This window comes from Micropterus salmoides, unplaced genomic scaffold (genome assembly GCF_014851395.1).
Source record: "Micropterus salmoides isolate LMB-PRFRI ecotype aquatic unplaced genomic scaffold, ASM1485139v1 Ms_hic_scaffold_2, whole genome shotgun sequence".
In the NCBI taxonomy this organism is placed as follows: domain Eukaryota; kingdom Metazoa; phylum Chordata; class Actinopteri; order Centrarchiformes; family Centrarchidae; genus Micropterus; species Micropterus salmoides.
In genome coordinates this window covers 21,504,802-21,522,164 of record NW_024041150.1, presented here as the reverse complement: position 1 = coordinate 21,522,164, position 17,363 = coordinate 21,504,802, and the positions used below count along the sequence as shown (strand labels likewise).

General features: G+C 41.4%; 2 protein-coding genes across 10 annotated transcripts in view; one reads left to right on the top strand and one right to left on the bottom strand.

The window, feature by feature from the left end:
- Positions 1-11,987, bottom strand: part of LOC119912977 (collagen alpha-1(XXV) chain) — a 152,043-nt gene extending 140,056 nt beyond the window's left edge. For 2 of the 9 annotated variants that reach the window (XM_038732267.1, XM_038732272.1), the window contains exons 1-2: positions 11,285-11,984; positions 11,038-11,107 (exon numbers count right to left, since the gene is read on the bottom strand). In XM_038732267.1, coding sequence (XP_038588195.1) covers positions 11,038-11,107; positions 11,285-11,581 — 367 coding nt within the window. In that variant the 5' untranslated portion in view covers positions 11,582-11,984. Of the gene's footprint in view, positions 1-11,037; positions 11,108-11,284 lie in introns of all 9 variants that reach the window. The other 7 variants (XM_038732269.1, XM_038732268.1, XM_038732274.1 and 4 more) reach the window with 6 other exon arrangements.
- Positions 11,988-14,658: 2,671 nt separating this feature from the next.
- saxo2 (stabilizer of axonemal microtubules 2) lies at positions 14,659-17,175 on the top strand. Its single transcript, XM_038732193.1, has 4 exons — positions 14,659-14,941; positions 15,377-15,541; positions 15,767-15,921; positions 16,160-17,175. The coding sequence occupies exons 1-4, from the start codon at positions 14,889-14,891 to the stop codon at positions 17,071-17,073; spliced, it is 1,287 nt and encodes a 428-aa protein (XP_038588121.1). The 5' UTR covers positions 14,659-14,888; the 3' UTR covers positions 17,074-17,175.
- Positions 17,176-17,363: the final 188 nt, after the last annotated feature.

Genomic DNA, 17,363 nt, shown 5'->3' with positions numbered 1-17,363 from the left:
AGCCGCCCCTGTAGCCATATGCTAATAGCAATGTGCTATTAGAGCTATGACAAAACTTACAACGAGACATGACGCACAAACCTCTCAAACTTCTCAACAGGACACTGGAGCAGATGTATTATCACAAAAGCGTCCATTGTACAGATAAAACCCATAGAAAAAAAGTAATCTGTATCCTACCACAGTACTGGACTTAATTTATGTATAGTAGTACTGGAATTTGTAGGGAATTTGGGACATTTCCTCAAAAATATATTAATATAAATAATTTCACTTTAAAGGCAACTTTGCTGACTTTTTGTGTGTGCATCATTTGGGTGTTACATTCAGCATAAATGATCATTATACTTTCATGTTTGCAAGACGAATGTATAAAATATGCATGAGGTATTCTGATTTACAATCTCATAACATTTCCACCCAGTTTGCCTGATTCATTAAAACAGACACCAATGCATGAATGCACATAAACAACTCATCAACCACAGTGTGAATAGCATGAATCCAGATGAATGGCATCATCAACTGAGATCATCTTTCTTCAGCAGGGACAGGAAAAAAACAAAAACAATTTTACCTTTAAGTAGTCTTTAAAGTATAAGTAGTATTAAAATTCTCGTGACTACTTTTTTGTATAAACACTGCTCCCCTTAGTTACTGCATTTCCAAAGATGATTGTGTCAGATTTACCACTAGAAATTTATAGTAATGTTTGAGACTTCAGAAAAGGCTTCTCATCTGTAGTGGGTGACCGACGATTTTGTCTGGTAAAATGACAACTATTGCTAGCAGATTTTAGATTTTAGAGAAGCTAGCTAGCTAATTACTTTAACTCTGCGTTGGTTGAAAACTCCATCAGCAGCAGACTTCGTATTGTGTCCAGCTGACTCATTTGAAATGAAAAAGGGTCTTAAATATGTATGTGATTGCTACGTTCAGCAGGACATGTTAACTGAATAGCTGCACAGAAGTTAGATTTATGCTTTACTGTTTGTATTTTCAAAAAGTATGTTTCGCTTTTACATGAGAAAAGGCTTTGAGGATGTGGGCTAACTGTTATATTTGGCAAGGTCTATTATTGAACTTTGTTTTTATAAACATAACCCACAAAATAATGTCATCAGCTAGTATGCTCCTTGGCTTTTGAGGTAAGGCTAAGTTATTACTGTAGGCTACAGTATGTACTAAGCTAGTAAGCAGGGCATGCTAACGTTTGCAGCTTAAGTCATAGCTGACAAACACACAGTTTAATCTATTTCTCACAATTCTACACAACCTACAACACAACCAACCAAGTCTTCAAATACCAAATACCACAAAGAAATCTCTGACAGGCCTGCTGTGCCTATTGCCTACTATGATTGTACAATGACTGTTCTGGGAAAGGGTTTATTGAATATTATTTCATGAATTTTGTATCTCCTGCCACACTGATCACAGTGAGAACTGGTCCATAGAAGAACAGCAATGAAGTGGACAAGCAGTTCACATTGTTATGGCACAGTGTCCCTAACTCCCAAGACTAGAAATTAGACAAACCTATTTTCAGGCAGCCATAGGCATACAGAGCATCAGTGCCATTTATCAAGCTGTCAAAAATTACAATTTAACCAGGCGTCTAGCCTGCTTGGACCATATCAAATGACCGCTCAATTGAATTAAAGTGCATAAGGTTGTCTGTCTCACCACTGGGTTTTCCAGGCCTTAACTGTGGCTTACACAGCTGTTTCTACCCTCTTCTTCATCAGATACAAGGGGAGGGGCCCCTAAAAGCCAAGACTGTCTGTGCTACAACCAGACCAGGAGGCAACTCTCTGCATATCAATCCATCTTTACTGACACAACCTCGGTAGATGCATGTAGATTCCCAGGTATGTTAAACTGGCAAGTTGCCACTTCCCCGGGCACCGTTTGTTTGAGCCACATTATTTAATTGCATGTTTTAGATTAATTGCCTGCTAAAGGGGAAAGAAAAAAACATATATAAATTTTGAGGAAAAATAAGCCTTAATTAGAAAAACCACATTCCAAACCATTTTTAACATCACAGCTTGTTGTGAATGAATGGCTGTAGTCCATTTATTTCATGCTTTCTCCCTCTCTTAATTTAGACAATGTAATTAACCAAACCACAATATCATCAAAAAAACTTTGGCACTGGTAATAGAGTTACAAATCTGTAGGGAGGGACTGCAGAGTGTCACGCATGGCTGCATGTTTCTTTGGCACTGGTGTCTGTAGGTATGTGTGAGTTGGATGGTCCACGAGTGTGCATATTTTGTGATACAGTTGTGTGCAACAGCATGTTTGTGAGTGCACAAGGGCTCAAATGTTTGCTCGGTGTGTTTATTACCCTGTCAGATCTACAGTATATCATATTTCATGTCACATTTAGCACAGCTTCGAGAGGGAAGAGACGGCTGGCAAAGTGCAAGTCCCCTGGTGAGTGGTGGCGAGGGAGGGGGGGCATCGAACAAGCCGACAAGATCTCAAGCAAGACATTCTTGTATCTATCTGAACATGGAAGGGGACGGAAGGGGGGGGCTGAACTTAACTGACAAACACACTGGACGTCTAATGGTGTTTGGCCCAGTGGACAAGAAACACCAGCAGTCTGATCCAACAGTTAGGACTATTTTCGAAGTCCAACTCTGGGAGCATACATCATCTGGCCAGCCACTGGGCAAACCCTGCTTGCCTCCATCATTATTTCCACTTTGAGAAATCGCCTGAATCCCTGCTGTCTTTGGATAGTTTGAGGGATTGCTTGTTTGTTTTTGCTGAGACTAAAGGGTTTTAAAATTGAATAGAGGGCACTCCAAAATGTTAGCGCTAATAAATGTTTTGCAACCACCATAAATAAATGTTCTGAAAGGATGACTGGCCAATGCTGCGTTAAGTGTAGATTGTTTTATCTTGCTTCAAACCCTGGAAATTAAACAAAATACAATGAAAGAATTGTTATTTTAAGTCAGAACTGTCAATCAAGAGAAAGCATAAGATGGATTTATGGTTAGGGACTGTACTATTATTTGGGGTGTCAGAAAAGAGGGAGGGTATTATATTTATTTTTGCTAAAGCAAAGGTATTCTGACATTTTGGGAGACCAGGAGAAACTTTTTTTTCCAACCTTAGTTATATATTATTTCAACCTTCCCTTGTTAGATCAAGATTGTAACACAAAAAAAAATATTTTCATGGTCATTATGGGTCATAAGGGTGCATTTTGACATATGCAGAAGTCCTGTCTCAAAACCCTGATACAGATATTCCCATTTTTATAAGTGATTATAGTTATAATGGACTCTCTCATTATAAGTGATTTGTAAGTGGACGTTATCGCTAGCAAAGAGTGTTTAATTTTTTTTCCACTAGCATATGCAACCAACACAAGCCAGAACATGGTGCCTGGGTCCCGTTCATACATTCAGGCCAGTGGTAACATCTGATTAGTAGCTCATGGTTCAAAAACACAGAGTGAATGGAGTATTTTGTAAAACTGATTGAACTGATGAAAATTTGGGAGAACTGATATATGCTATATCTCACTTTTAATGTGGGTACTGATACATGTGTACATTTTGAAAATAGATATTCTATTAAAATAATAAATGTTTAAATTGGGATGGATCTAAATAGTCTTATAATGTACCAACTTCATACTGGAGCATCATTTTGCAATATTGGCGGGGAGGGTATTGCATTGCTTTTCAAGGGGAGGGTCACTATAAATTAACAACAATTAGGAGGGTCTTGAATTTATAAAACATGAAACATAAGGTTCCACGCCCATCCCCACCACAAGTCTTTTCATGCAGTCTCTATCAGGTTTATCCAAAGAGAAAAAATGACTCGGTCTCGAGCTGTTTTTGGACTAAAGAACTGAACATAACATGGAACAGCTCTAAGCTAATTCTGCCCTCAGTCTGTGGACTAAATGATGCATACATAAAAATAAAATAAACAGACGCGGAAAACGCCAACCATACATTGTTTTCAAAATTAAAGACATCATTTTAGGGATGCCCCTGAGTGGTGGCAGGACCATATTAACCATAGTTTGCATGTCAGGCACACGCTGGCAAAATTATAGCTTCCTGCCGTGGCACGTCCCAATGCTTTTTTTTTTTAAAAACGGCCTGTTTTATTTGTAGTGCCTGTTCTTATTAAGCTGATGGTGTACAGAGTAGCAGCATCTGTGCCCCTCACCCCGATCCTCCATGCCTGCTAGGGCTGAGAGGCCTGAGGGCACAAAGCCACAGGCGGTGGGGAAGGGAGGGGTATAGAGCATGTGGGGAGTGCCTCAGGGGTTCCTAGTTCTCTTTGCTTGTCTGGAGCCCAGAATTTCCATGACACGGGTGAACGCTGGCATCGTTGTGCTTTACTGGTGATTTGAAACTGATGACAGACACTGGAAAATCATTCTTACATTCAAAACTAATGATACAAAAGACAGGCATTGGAGAGCATGTATAATGTAGTTTGCATTTGACATTTTGCTTGCATCATGCCAATAATGCTTCAGAAACAGGAAATACTGACCATGTATCAAAAGTTTCCTTGGGAGACCTTCAATAAGACAGGCCGGTAAAAGAAATGCAATGTATTATTACATTCAGTTTCTCACCAAAACATAATGAGTATCCTTTAAGTCGAGCAAAAATGCATTTCCGTCCTCATGAAACATTTGTAAAGCCAATTTTTAAATATTTTAAATTAATTATCGGTGCATATCTTCACATGTTACCGCAACCTGATAAACAAAACAGGGACAGGCTCATGGAAAAAACAGCCCCACTCCGCTACTAGAGATAAAAAACATCACTCCTTAAAGATTGGTAGAGTCAAAGTAAGTACTCATACCTCAAACATTTTAGTGGCCATTGTAGTCACAGAAAAATCACCATATTGAACAGTAGACTAGCTGTTCCACAAGGATGTCACTTTAAAAAAAGGTCCCTCTTGTCTATTAAAGTCTCTTTGAGATATTGGTGGGTCAGGGATGAATGTGTGGGCTCGTGAAGGGACGGATGAACTTAAGCCATCACAAAGGAGACTTCAGTAGGAGGATGACTGGAACTTTGAATCCAGTGTCAGAGGGCACCAAGCGGGTGAGGAACTGAGTTTGTGAGCCGTCTTTTATGGAGGATTTACCACCCAGCTCTGATAGAGGAGCACTGGATCCCGGGAGGAGGAGCATCAAAGTGTACCAACATCAGCGATTCCTCCTCGTGCACTGGAGGTTACTTGGTGTTGTGCCGAATTCTGCATCCACCTCTGAAGGTCCTTGACACTTTGTTGTGCACTTTAATCAAACGCAGTTATCACCACATATTTTTGCTGAATCATAAGTAATTTTACTTCTACTAAATGTAAAAAAACGATTCTAAACCTAACGATTCTGATATAAAATATATACTTTAAATCAATAATACTTTACCACCATTGATGAACCCCACAAATGGATATTACAGTGTTTAAAAGCAGTATTTGGAGGTGCACGCAATGCTTGTCAGGCATGCAAAACTTAACACCGGGCTATGGAAGGAGGGGTAATATTGTACCAGCATCACCACCAGAGGGCCGCTTGGTGTGCTAATGTGATGCTTCTTAGTTATTTAAATCAATATTTTAACAACAAATTTGCCTTCCTCCAGCTGTAATCAAACAGCTTGGGTGTCATGCTTGACAAAGAGCTTATCAAAGGCACGTACAAAACCAGACAAGAATAATATTGCTTCACGTTGAAGCAAATCTTCCTGTCCAACTTTATGCTAAGATGACGCAGAAAGTGCAAAGGGAAAGGGAAAACATTTTATCATAAAAACAGCCTATTTTGGGAGCAAATGAATGCCAAATAAAAACGGGAGACAGTTATTTTATTCAATTGTGGGGTGTGCTGTTATATAGTGGTGATGGAAACCCCCCTTGATCGAACTCCAAGTAGTAAATGTAGATGCAGCCAAGACAGGATCTCCAAGCTTCCTGCTTTATTCCACACAAAATGACGATTAAGGATCAGTGCCAGGAAATGTTCAAGGACACATGAGACAAACCATTAGGCACAATTTTCGATTCCCCCTCCATTCTTCTGGCCCCGTCCCCACTCTCCCAGCCTGAAGTACTTCAGTCTCCAGCGGAGTGCTGTTGTGACATCGCTCATATAAAATCATGTCATCTCATCTTCATTCAGTGTCCCAGGTTAATGTATAGTAAAAGGACTGAAAGCGTGCCACCCTTTCAATCCCCTCAGTCAATACCAGTGCTTTCAGCTAACATGCCTCATCATCTCCCATAAAAACTGCTGTGTCAAAGGTATAAAGAGGGCATCTGTGCTATTTCCAGCATCCTGCCCTTTATAATAAACCTTGTGTGAGAATTGAAAATTAGGGCAATTGCACCACTTCTGATGATTCATCATGATAAACCACATCATGTTAATTTATTGGGACCGATGTAAGATCTGAGCTGAATGAGTCAAGCTCTTCATGCATAAAAAGATCCCTGCAAGATGTTATTCACTGTGTACAGTACATCATGCTCATGATGTAAATGTAGACATCCTGTTAAGCAATTTAGCAGCAATGAGAATCACAATTGCCTATTCACCGTTTCCCAGGTTTCCCAGGCTCCGTCTTTCGTCTCCGGCCTCACTTGCTCACAAAAGCAGCCTAACCTGATCCACCTAACTAAAAGCAGCTGGCCGCAGTGGCTACCTGGAAGTCTGCTTAGCTTTACCTAGCACTCAGTAATTACATGGCCATTAGGGCACCTCCCAGCACCAAACCACACAGAGGGCTAAATTCAAAAGCTGTCAGTGATTAATTACCAGTTGCCCACTGAGTTGTGGATATCTGAGGGGATTGGCACAACTGTAATTGTATCAGGCCACTGGGATTACACACTTCGTGAGGCGGAAAGGGGGAGAGTAACCCAGCTTGGCCACAAGGAGTTGAAAAGGAGTGATTAGTTGAGAATTTTGTGGGCTGTGTGTTTGTGTAGTTTTGCCTCTACTGAAGTGAATCAAATCTGGACTTGACAAAGCAAGCCAAACAGATATTGCTGCATGCCCCTTTGCCCTTCGGGAGGGAAAAATAAAGTCCCGCAAGTTGTTCTGTTTTCTCGCGAGCCCTTTGGCCAGTGTTTAGCTTCCAGGTTTTTTTAACTTTAAGAAATGCTGCAGAGTGGGGAAAAGGGGATGTGGGGGGGGGGGGGGGCACCAGTGCTTGCTGACTGCACATTTTATTATAGTCCCATTAAACAACAGGCCCTGCTAGGAATGCAGATCCCAGGGGAGGAGCAGGTACACAAAAAAAATGAAAAAGAAAACTGCCCGCCAATGCTGAAACAATTATTAGAAGGAGACTCGTTTCACGGTGTGGTATACTGAGTGGGTGTGACTTCAAACCAACTTGGTTAGACAGGTTTGCTTTTCCCCCTAGACCCAATACTATTTTCAGCAAATGTGTGGTGTAAAAACTGATTTTCAAACTCAGGGTGCAGACCAGAGAAACAAACTAGGGTTAAACCCACAATGAGGACAAATAGGTCAAATGTACAGCAGCTTATTACGACCCATTTTTACGTTTATTGTTTATTGTCTGGTGGCCACATGACAGTTTCAAAGGAGGAAGTCAGGTGACAAAAGAGTGACAAAAAAAGTGACAAAGTCCCGTTAAGGAGATGGGTGGGGTGGATGGGTCAAGTACATTCAGGACTTGCATTCAGGAAACTGGGGTTCAAGCCCCGTGTGACAGAAGTTGACTTATTTTAAGTTAAATAACGTTTCGTAGGGAGTTAAGTCATGTGACATAATGTATTTATTTTAACCCAAACCAGGATCTTTTCCTAACCTGACCAAGAAGTTTTGTTTCCTAAACCTCACCAAATTACAACTGTTTCACAACGTTTACAACGTGTTTAACATCATGTGACTTATGTAACATACTTCTGGTCTGGTACGCCTGTCGCTGGACTGGTACCTTCCAATGCTTGTACATGTTGTTTTGGGGAACAGTAATATAGGTCATTGTACTTATATAACAGTCATATACTGTATGTTGTTTTGGGATAATTGACAATCGATCTATTTTGTTGTTTAGGTATGAGGAAGTGTTGCAGAATGACAGTGAGCTTTGCTCTGCTAAAACGCTCACAATGCAAATTCTTACATGCTAATGTTTACCATCATAGTTTAGTGTGTTAGCATGCTAACATTTTACAATAGGCCTGAACACAAAGTACAGCTGACAGTGACGCAAAGTATATAAGTTTTGTAAATAGTCATAAACTAAATTATTAGACAAACTGAAATTTTGGCAATTCATCTAATCCATCTAGATATTTCCAGTATGAATTTCATCTAATCCATCTAGATATTTCAGTATGAATTAAAGTTGATGACCACACACCAATTTTGCCATTCCGAGAGCCACACCGCTAATGTGGCTAGGTTCAGACACTATCACAGCTAAAGTGTGAAAATGCTTTTAGTCACTCTGAAGCTAATAACTGAGTGCTACACGACAGCGACACCAGATACTGTTAGAATGACAAATGGCACCATAAAAAAAAATAACTTCACCTTCATTAACCAAGAATCACATCGGCATGAATAAAATATACGTGAAGTTCATGACAGACTTTCTTTGATAAAAGATAGCAAACTTCCTCTGATTCAGAAGCAACCCATAAAATATCCTCAAGCTATGGACCATTGCTCTGTCTTTGCAACTACTCCATCTTCTTTGACAGAAAGAAAGTGAAGACTGTGAAAAGCACATTACGGTCCTCCCCTCAAAGAGAGAAAAAAGCCACATCTGAGCCAGGGGCTGTCTCCTAGACATAAGAGAGGATAAATATTGAGCAAACCCATTCAGCATGCGTACGGTATAAAGATATTTGGCCCAATATAATATAAAAAACCCACTCCCAGGCATTGACAAACTATGGTATTAGTTGCATGTGTAACAAACATTAACTAACTATTAAATACACTATAGACTCTTCAAAGTATAAGGATGATATATGTGTTTTGTATTTAACCGTAATTCAAAAAACTATTGGATTACTGAAGTACTGGACATGAAAAAAAAATCAAATTTGAGAGTGCCAGTGCCGCCTTGGTTATAGCGTTGTTGCGCTTCATTTGATGTGAAATGTTTTCATTGTTTTGTTTCTGCCCTTTGCAGAAATGTGGTGGAAGAAAATAAATGGCAGACATATGATATGGATTGAGAACAGAGAGAAGCATGATTGTGAGAGTCTCATTATGGTTAATACTTCCAGTACTTCTGGCTTAGTAATTCAGGCATTCCCACTCAGATGAGTCATTCACAATTGATAAACCACTTGTGAAAACTAAGACATTTGGGTCATTTAGGTTTATTAATCTCACCTGTCTTGGTTCTTCTTTCACCTATGTCTGATTATGATGGATGTAATACTCCTGGTAGGGGGTGGGGGGGATTTTTTTGATATCCCCCAACAGAGAGGTCAGAAGTCAGGGACAACAGCAGAACAGTCCCTGGCATTCGTAAGGTTCCCGCATCGTGTCCAAGGACACTTCATTCCTGCAGCACAGATGCTTTCTGACGCCTGGATTGTCCATCCAAAGATCCAGCCACAAGGCTAGCCTGCACAATGTCACAACTATGACCTTTGCAGAGAGGTCACCGACAGTATATGTTCACACTTACTTACTGTATCACATTGCCAGATGGAGTTGCCTGAGGCTGTGATGCGCACAGATCCCTCTTCATCAAACTTTAAAAAGTTTTAATAACATGTCTGTTTTCTGCAGCAGGTAGTTTAGTGGTTCAGCAGTGCAGTCACACAGACAGCCTTCTGCCAGACACACTGAGAGCGCCTGGTATTGTTACTACCATGTACCATTAACGTGTTGTTTACAAAGGCAAGATATTACTCCCCATTCTGATTTGAAGCACTCCTTTTATCTACACTGAGATAGATAAAGATAAGTTGACAGTAAATATTCATGTCTGGTGGAATCTTAAAGAAATTCACATATCCTCGCTGTTCTATGAAAACCATGTATCTCCAAAATGTCAAACCTTTTATGAGCTAAGAAAAACTTTCTTGTTGTCAACTTCGGTTGATCCAATGGGTTTTTAAATGGTTCATTTAGCTTAAGATGGAGGGCCAAAAAAAAACATGTGGTTTTCATTTTGACAGAGATGATATGCCATGCCTACTCCAGAATGAAAAAGAAAATCATCCTTTAAGATATAAATCGAGATTCAGTCACTTAAATGTGTTATGTTCACCACTCTTAGTTGATGTAACAACAGGGAGAAAACATTCAAATCTTAAACTGCACAGTCATCTCAATTGTACATTAGAATTGGATACTTGCTAATGTGGTGGCAATTTGTATATATATTAACATTTCGTTTTACCCCCCACATAATTCTTACTGGAGCTGTCAATCACACATTCAGGAGCAACATTGATATCTGACAATGATGCAAAATAGTAAATGGTATCATTTAAAAGTTAAAAAATAAAATTGTAACAGTCATGCTCAAATTGTGCAGCAGCCCCCTTCAACATCCTACAGCAGCATCTCCCAACACTGATGCACTTACTTCACCAAACCCTGACTCCATCCCAAAATGATCAGAATGCTGAAGGAATGAATGTTTCCATCTACTGGTGGGAAATGTGAATTTCAAGAAGCTTGTTTTATTTTGTGAGTGAGCAGGCAACATCACAAGCCAAACAACATCTCAGCGCCTCTATGTATAGACCGCTGTTAAATACCTTTCTTTCTGTTAAAGGGCCAGTCAGCTGTCTGCATCCTTCACAGCAGGACCTCCCCAAACCATCAACACTACTATCCAGGCAAACTGTCATGTGCAAACGGTTTCAATGAAATAAACTAAAAGGCCGGGTTACGAAAGCTTCCATCTATTCCTGTATCAACGGTGGTCTTATTCAAACAGGCTTCAAATCCAGTGTCACACCGACAGACACCCACATGTCCAGAGTGCACTGGAGAAAGTACTTTTCATTTACCTGGCGGGCAGTTGCATTCAGGTGACGCTTCTCTTGCAGTGCGAATCTTGACAAAATGTTCGTAGGAGCGCTGAAATTTTAAAAGAATTCCATTTACATTAATTTGCACATGATGCTTTCAATAAAATCAAAGTATTGGGTGAAGGGTATCTGTTCAGCTGTTACTGAAATATGGTCCCCTTCATGGGCAATTAAGCAGGTAAAAACAATTAACTTAAGGGGGAGCAAGTGCAAAAGTCAATCTTACCTGAGAGAGCAGCTCATCCACTCTTTGTTCAATCAGTGAATTAAAATCATCCATGGAGTAGCCAGGGGCACGGATAAAGGTGTGCTCGCCGTTCCCACTCTCCAAATCCACAACCCGGTTCTTAATATCAGCCGTGTTCATGCTCAGAAAAATACAAAAGGCGATGGACGCCACTGAACATACAGACGAGATTATGTTCAGCACTGTTGTGCGCCAATACTGTCGCTTCCGAGGAGCCGCTTCTTTCTCCATTTTCTCCAAGCACTTGGATGCTCCTCTTGCCTCCGCGATCTCCATTTAACTACAACTACACGCGCTGTTGGAAGCAAACTGCATCTGGCGCCGAGTCACGAATTTATGGCACACTGTTCTGAGTGAGTGAGTGAGTGAGTGCGTGTGAGACGCGGCGTTCACGTACAGTGACTTTGTGGTGACAGCGACAGACAGTTCCGCTCCAGCCAAATCAAGTCAACCTGTCTGACGGCGTGTTCTGGCTCCTGCAAACTTGTTGCACCGAGCCTTGCACAGTAGTCTACTGCAGAGGAAATTGCTATTACGCACAATAAAGTAGAAAGAGAGGCTGGGGAAATAGAAGGCAGCGCGCATGTAGCGGAGACAGCCTTACCACTCGGAGCTTTTCCACCACGGTGCAGGCATGCTCCCCCTCATTACGACAGCAACACGCCTCCAATCTGTCCCGACTGATTAACATAATTTATTGACCTGCTCCTTTTGAGCTCTTACAGCCGAGCTGTTGACATGATGTGCAGTTAGGCTGTATTGTACTCCTGTCATATCTCCAGTTATAGAACAACGGGGCGCTGCGTAAAGAGGCAGTTAGATGCGTTTTATGAAAGTGTGGTTCACTGTATGAGCACTAGCAAGATGGCAAACACTTTTAAGATAATAGATCAGCATGGAATTGTCGTGTTGTATGAGGAAGAATTAAAATTTCTGCAGCCACTGTAGGGCAACTTTAACAGGTTGGTTTTGGCCATGGCGCTGCGTAAAAACGCACGAAAATCTTAAAAGATCTCTTTCTTTTTGGGTGGATGGACGCACTCACTAAAATTGATTAATTGTGTTCAGTAGACATCATGAGATGAGAGCCAAAGCAGCGCTCAAACAGAGATGCTGGCGTTCAGCGACCCCACAGTCTGTGGCCCTCCTTTGATGCCTTGTATTCTGAAATTAGTTCATATCTACTTCGTGGGTTTGGTTAGCGCAGCAGCAGACAATGCGCACAAGCAACAGTATCACATGATAATGGCAAAAAAAATAAAAGGGCATGGGGATAAAACTCGTCTTTACAGCTGGTCATTCTGACAAAGTGACGCAGGGTTCCGATCTAAAACACTGACACTGAGAAATGCAGAATGGAAAATTAGTCTAACCAGTTTTGCATAAATTCTAACCCACATTAATGAATGAACAGCGTGTCTGAATGGTGGCACAATGATAATCTAATGTACTAGGCTTTCGGCAAAACCGTCTGGTTTACACAAGCATCAATACAAGTGTTTCTGTTAATGCACAGAGGCTGGAGGCTGGGATTTGAAATGAATGTGCAGACTCTTAATCTGAGCTAGAGTTAAGCACCATCAACATCTATCCCTCTGCTCTGTTCACCCGTTTCAAGGTGCCAACATGTATTTGGAGTGATTCTGGTGACACTGAATAGAGAAGTACTTTTTCATACGCAGTCAGAAATCTTTAATGGGGAAAGACTTCAAATATCCATAAACCTCCCCAGACTTCTGGCTTCTTATCCCGATCTTCCTCTTTCCAGCCCTGTTTGCATTTTAATGCTTCTCTTTGAAAATATCATCTTCACTCCAAATCACTGAGAAAATAATCGGTATGCACAAGCACAACTGCACAGAGGTTTGAGTTATCCATGCGGATCTGACTTGCCATTTATCAGGGCAGTTTTTGCCGCTTTTGTGCTCCCCAAAATGTTTTCTACAATGATTTGATTTATGAATAAGTTAGTAACAGTAGGCTACTTTCATTAAATCCATGCCTGCCCCTCTCACATGGGTCGAGTCCATTATGCTAATGGTTATTATAAAAACAGACATTATAATATCTCTGGCATGTCATTTGGAACAAAATCAAACTAACAGTACTGGGAAATTTGCTTTCCAGGTGAAGAGATGTTAAATGCCACATCCAGTGGAGGAAAATGTCCGCAAAAGTACACACTTGGACTGCCTCTTCAGGTTGCTTGATTGACATCTCCCTCACTCACCTGTTAGGGTCCCAACTTCAACATGAGCAGAGGTCTAATGAGCCAGAATAACTGAAAACACGTTTGTGAGTGCAGAGCCTTTGTTAAAAACGACAGATGGGCAGTATGTCCAGTTTCACTATGTAAACTGTAGAAACTTCACCCAATGCAGGTACTAATGTGTATTTGACTTACAGGTACTTTGAACACAACCACTCGACTCTACAATTCGTTCCTTCCTTTTTGTAAAACCAGACACAGCCAGATATCACGGTGAACAATAGGCTATGAATCCCAAACTACAGATTATCAAGAGTTGGTTATTTTTTGTCTTCTTTTTATGACTCTGCTGATCGATGCTGAATTATTCTGTGAGTCTCCAATTGTCATTTATTTCTCTTGCATTTATATGTATTTTGCTAAATCATGTTTTATTTCTGTTCTGGTTTAATGCAGTTGTAGCCTATAGTTTATGTGCAAATTAAAAAAAAATTAATTTACAGCCATAAAGTTATAGTCTGATCTGACGCCAGATTTCAACAGATGCTGTTTAAAACACTGTCTTTTCTCTACTACAAATCAAACACTTCATTTAAATGTAACGTTAGGTGCAAATAAGAGACCCAAAAGTAAAATTGTGGACCCAATGGACTCTCTGTAGCCTACTTTTTTAAGCTTTGGACGCCATCTAGTGGACAAACAGCGCAGCGACCGTGCTCATGTGGATTCAAAAATCCATAATTCAACATTTGTGCGTGGCAAAAATCCCCATGACAACATCCGTTGGCGGAATGGGCACTTCACAGGGTCACAATTTTTTTTAGTCCCCGGTGTGTGTTGTGCGCATGCGCCCTCCCTCCATGCTTTTGGACATGATCACAAAGTGACAGATGGAGTCCTGCGACCAAGTCACGTTGCAAAACGCACAACCCGACTGCACCTTTATCTTCAGCATATTTATAAAAAAACAAAAAAACAAAACGGAACAAGCAACATCTTGCACAGATTGAGAACTGCCATTTCATTTTCAAGGGGCCCATACACTGATGGCCCACTTGGTATCTTTTTCAAAAGTGGCTCCTCCACCTTCTGTCACTTTACTACCGGTTTGGAATCCTCTTTACGCTCCAAATAAAAAGCGCATCATCACGCGCTCTCTCCTTGACAACCGCATAAGAGAGCAATCCACCGGTGTTTATTTTTAGAAGCTCCCGGCCGCTGCGTGCTGCTCTCCTTCAACGCACTCTCCCATGTTGCTCCGGTCAATAATTCATACGCTGTAGGCCTGCAGCGAAGAGTCACAGAGCAGGCTGCAACAGCTCCGAGCCACAGGACGCAAAGAAAGCGCGCGGGGTGCGTACCGCCGCACGAGCGATGCCGCCCAAAACTGATGAGCTTAAGTGCCGCTACCATGCCCCACGTACGAGGTGAGGTCATCTATTTCTGATGGTTTCTTTACGAGACACCAATTTGGTTGGGCTTTTTAAAAAAATGTTAGAAAACACAATATTAGCCGGTGACCTACTTGTGTATTTTCAAATTTTACATTTTCAACAGAATTATATGACCTGTAGGGTCATAGGGTCATATAATTTTTGTGCAAACAAAACTAGGTTGCAAAGCTCTGCCATTATGTAGCCCTAACGATATATATGCTACTTGATTATCATTGTAAAAGATGAGAAAAGACTGATTACGTTTTAGTTATTTATCTTGTTTAATTTTAGTCATTATGTATTTGAGCCCATGTATTGCCTTGCATTTAATACCTTGTCTGAATGCCTTTGTATGTCTTATGAAGGTTAAACCACAGTTGCCTTGTTGTTGAACGTGTTATAAACTCGCCCTGCCTTGATGTCCAGGAAGCTCCCTGACTCTCACAAAGCCCAGCCACGGGCCATGACCACAGAGTACCAGGAGAGGTTCCTCCCCCCACGCTGCTACACAGCTATCATCTCGACCTCAATGCAGAGAGACCCTTACCATTCACTGAAGGGGATGAGTGCCGATATGAGCACATACACAAGGTAGGATATAAAGTGTTGGTCTTATCTCACTGGACACAGAGTCTGCCTTTATTTAAACTGTGAAGACTTGCTCTCACCTCTGAGGACTGATGTTTCTGTTGGGTAAGGCAGAATGATGCATGTGTCTCTCCACCTGGAAGCTCCAATAGTCCATGATGTAGTGCAACTAGCACTCTACCCACCTGAACCTTACTGGAATATTTACAGTTTCTACGTGTGTTTCAGATCATACTATGTGGACAAATGGATGAAGACTCCACCAAAGGCGTCACAGCCACCTAAAGACAACCAGAAATGCACCAGCGCTCCACACAATCCTGTGCGCGCTAGAGCGAACCAGATGGAATCCAAGGAAGAGGACTACATTTCAGTGTACAAACGTAAGCAATTTCAAGATCATACATCGCAAGAAATTTAAAAGCAACACACTACCGTTCAAATCTTTGGAATCGCCTGCCACAAAAGCTTGATTCTGTAAAGGTGTGTTCAGAAATAGATATTAAAGTAATGCTTTAATAATCAATTATTAAAGGAAAAGATGAACATCAATTTAACAGGTGGCAAACTGTTTACATTCTGATCCAAATCCACTTTCTGTGTCTCCTATTTTTTTCCCAGATGACTTCAGAACATGGAAAGTTAACATGCGCCGGCCATATAAGCTGCATGACGGCTTGAAGGTGAACCAAGGATTAGTTGTCACAAACAGTGAGGGTTGCTTCCAGAAAAAATCCGTCCAAGTTGAAGTTAACTCTAAACCAGTCCCACAGGAGCGAGAACCTCAACATTTTGAAAGCATCACCAGCTACAGGTCTGATTACGTCACCCATCCGCTGCAGCCCAGGACAGGCCGGGAGAAGCCAGTGTACCGAACCAACAAACGTCTGCCATTAGAGCATGGAACTCCCTCGGGACCAAACGTGGCTTGGGACATAAACCACAAAGTTTTTGACAAAGCCAGTGAATTCTTTGAGCAATTCAAGACCCGGTCCCTTGAAACCAACTTCCACGGCCAAGGCGAAGCCAAAGAATCCAGTCCACAAGCAGAGCACAGTGAGTTCCTCTCCACAACACATGCGGACTACAAGGCACACAAGTGCCAGCGCACCAAACCAGTCCTGCCACCTATGCATTCCATTAAGAAAAGCATGAAGCCCTTTCAGGGAACGACTACCATGAAGGAGGATTACAAAGCGTGGGACACACCGCAACGCACCCCCATAGTCCACAAAGAAGAGCTAGACTGGCCCATGAAAACCACCTTTTCAGTGTGCATACCCAAGCCTGCTGAGCACTGCAAAACAAACCCAAAGCCTTTTAATTACAGCTGCAATGCCACACAGAAACCCCAACGTCCTGTTGAGAATGGCACATTTTCCAGCTTTACATGCATCTCCACTGGGACTGAAGAATCCAGGAGATACTGGACCACCTCTTTGGACAGAGGAGTGACTTGGCCCGACGGTGACGCACGTAAGGAGCCATCTGAGAGCCACCAAATAATCAGCAGCATGGTTTCTAGCAGAAACTAAGGTTTGCTGGAGCCCAGGATGACGAGATGCGGTGCTGCCACACTTCACGTCGGGCCATTCCTACCTTTACACCAATAAAAGCCATAAATGGAAGTGAGTTTATGTAATGACAGCTATTTTTATTCTGCTAAGCATCTCACTGACGCTCCCCAGCATAACTCATTTTGAGTGTTATGTAATCTACTTAAATTCATATTCACTTTGGGAAACAAGTTAGACAGCAAAAAAAATAAAATTCACACGAACCTCAAATGAAGCATGAGTGTGATTATAAACACCAAACAACATTT

Bases quoted from the DNA above. Each gene is read 5' to 3' on its own strand.
- saxo2 (XM_038732193.1), top strand. From the start codon at position 14,889: ATGCCGCCCAAAACTGATGAGCTTAAGTGCCGCTACCATGCCCCACGT. The intron at 14,942-15,376 runs GTGAGGTCATCT...CTTGATGTCCAG, and splicing joins TACCATGCCCCACGTACGAG to GAAGCTCCCTGACTCTCACA. The intron at 15,922-16,159 runs GTAAGCAATTTC...TTTTTTTCCCAG, and splicing joins CTACATTTCAGTGTACAAAC to ATGACTTCAGAACATGGAAA.